This window comes from Pseudomyrmex gracilis, unplaced genomic scaffold (assembly GCF_002006095.1).
Source record: "Pseudomyrmex gracilis isolate BER0280 unplaced genomic scaffold, ASM200609v1 scaffold_602, whole genome shotgun sequence".
Taxonomy (NCBI): Eukaryota; Metazoa; Arthropoda; class Insecta; order Hymenoptera; family Formicidae; genus Pseudomyrmex; species Pseudomyrmex gracilis.
Window position 1 is genome coordinate 3,432 of NW_018021186.1, and position 2,518 is coordinate 5,949.

Genomic DNA, 2,518 nt, shown 5'->3' on the forward strand with positions numbered 1-2,518 from the left:
CGACTAGCCAGGGTTGAGTAGCGGTGACTGAGCAGAGTGCGTTCAGCAGACACTCACCCAACAGTTGTACAACAGTTGTATCTGCTGAACGCGACCATTTTGTAGGATCAAACGGGTTTCGCGAGATCAACCAATTGCGTTGGTCAAAATGGCTGACCGATCAACCATTTTGATTGGTCAATTTTGTTACAAGTTGCGACTTATGCGAATCGAGTTTAAGGAAGCAAAGCGATTGAAGCGTTCGTCGAGCTCCGTTGAGTGAGATCTATTTGATATTGCACCGATCAGTAGGTTATAATTGAAGCGTTCGAATGCTAACGAAGTGCGTGAAGAATCCGTTAATAAAAGATAATACAGTTGTTTTGGAAATAATGCCGAAACTCCGAGTATTCGACAGCGCAACAGAACTTCTATACATATTAGATGTGTCTGAAGAGGACTCGCAAAAAGCAAGTCAAGGTGAAAACTGCGATATTAAGCATTTTATATTCGTTATAATTTTTGCGGCTACATACACTATTGTTTTGATTTTCACCGCAGTCCAGTTGATCATTATAAATACTTCGAAGTGTTTTGAGCATAAATAGAGATCACATTCTTCTTTTGCGCATACTTCAAAAAATTATTGAACACAAGAAAGCATAGTTTATCAATCATATGAACCATCGCTTATGGCGTTCGATTTTCCAGCCGTTAATAAACCAAACTAGAATAAGAGACTTCTTGACACTTGAATTTGATTTGTTCAAATAGATGCCACCTATGCGATGCAACTTTTGAATAATTACAAAGCAAATGACGATTCTCAGGTAGAAGCATCAGGTATAGTAAATATTGTATTTTTTTGTAGTAATTTTTAGTATAAATAAAGCCATAATCTAAAGAAGTAACATATTTGTTACATAGCAGATAATGCAGAAGAAATAGTGCCAGAACTTTCTGATCCTCTTTCTGGTCAAGAAAAAGGTATGATACATTCTTATGTTTAAAAAAAATCAAAACATTTTAATACAAAAACAGTAGGTATGCAAATAAATGATCATGTTTCAGAGGGCTTTGCAGATGGTTTTCGTTGGCCACATGAGGCTATACTTTTACTTCTCAAATATTATAAAGAGCAGAAGCATCACATGGCAACTGGAAAAATGACACAAAAGAAATTCTGNTCGATGGTTGCTTCAGAATTGAGTAAGAAAGGTTACGTAGTTACAGGTTCTCAATGTAAGAGTAAAATATCAGGGTTAAGAAATACATATAAAAATATAAAGGCTCACAGAAATGAGAGATACAGACGCACATGGCACTATTATGAGGTAAATATAGATAACTATAGATTATATTTTTTTACTTCATTTTTCATCTTTTATCTTTTATATATTTTTGTACTATTTTGTATTTATTAAGAGGTTTGAGATTCTCATAATAATTGTACTAAGTTATGACCAACAGTTCTTTCACACTTAACAATAATGCGATATAATGTTAGCAAAAATCNCAAGTGTCTTAATACATCTTTTGTTCAATATAAACATATTTTTGGTGTGTCATAGATCTTAGATAAATTATATCAAAATAAGGAAACATCTTGGGCAGATTTGGAGACAGCGGATGATGATCAATCTTTATTATTTTCTGAAACCGAGGAGACTAAAAAGAAAATTAACAAACGAGATAGTTCTTTATTAGAAGGTGAATCGGCTTCTAAACGTAAGTATTGCAGCTAACTTTCTGGGCAAAGTGCAAGTAGTTTCATGTAGCATAATATTTTATATTATCTGTTCTCTTTTTTTATTATTGCAATGTCAATGGAATTGCAGGTCTAAGAACTTCGGAAGATATAATTGGTATTATGGAGGGACGTGCTAACGAGAGAAGGAAGATGCACGAAGAAGCAATGGCTCGTCAGGACTCATTACTTGATATATTGAAGAAGACGATTTGTGTTACAGAAAAAAGTCTTCTTCAGCGCAGATTGATGCACGAAGAGGCGATGGCTCGTCAGGATAAATTGTTAAATATGTTCGAGAAGTTTCTTCATAAGAACAGCTAAATATGTATAGACAAAAAGTAAATTTATTAATTTTTGATGTATTGTGTATTTTTTTGTTTTAAGAGAATTATCGACTATCATTCTTTTATCTATAGTTTTTTTTACGACAGAAATTAAAGGGTTGTTCATCAAATAACTTTCTAAACAGTAATTTTTTTACAAATAATGTGTGTTCTTTTAAGTTTGCTAAAAAAATTAGTTCCTAATATTTTCTATACATTTTATATAAATACATATATATGTAAAATATATTTGCCTCTGTGTAAAAAAACAGATGAATACCTAATAATATCTATAATTAATAAATTAATTGATGTCACATATCTGTGTGCACAATATTCTAAACGAATTGTAAGAAGTATAAGCATACAATAGTAACACAATTTGTTATTGTATGAAATCATTTTATTAAAAGCCACTTTTCTTTTTATGTTTTATCGAATCATGTAATAACGTCAAGCAGAATCC

General features: G+C 32.1%; 1 protein-coding gene across 4 annotated transcripts; it reads left to right on the forward strand.

Moving 5' to 3' along the window:
• The first annotated feature begins 236 nt into the window (after positions 1–236).
• Positions 237–2,087, forward strand: LOC109861148. 4 transcript variants are annotated; one of them, XM_020440664.1, is made up of 6 exons: positions 237–459; positions 691–822; positions 907–966; positions 1,051–1,313; positions 1,551–1,707; positions 1,818–2,087. In XM_020440664.1, the coding sequence occupies exons 2-6, from the start codon at positions 768–770 to the stop codon at positions 2,048–2,050; spliced, it is 768 nt and encodes a 255-aa protein (XP_020296253.1). In that variant the 5' UTR covers positions 237–459; positions 691–767; the 3' UTR covers positions 2,051–2,087. The 4 variants fall into 4 exon arrangements, with proteins under 4 accessions (XP_020296253.1, XP_020296254.1, XP_020296251.1 ...); XM_020440665.1 differs by having other exon boundaries at positions 910–966; XM_020440662.1 differs by having other exon boundaries at positions 754–822.
• The last annotated feature ends 431 nt before the right edge of the window (positions 2,088–2,518 follow it).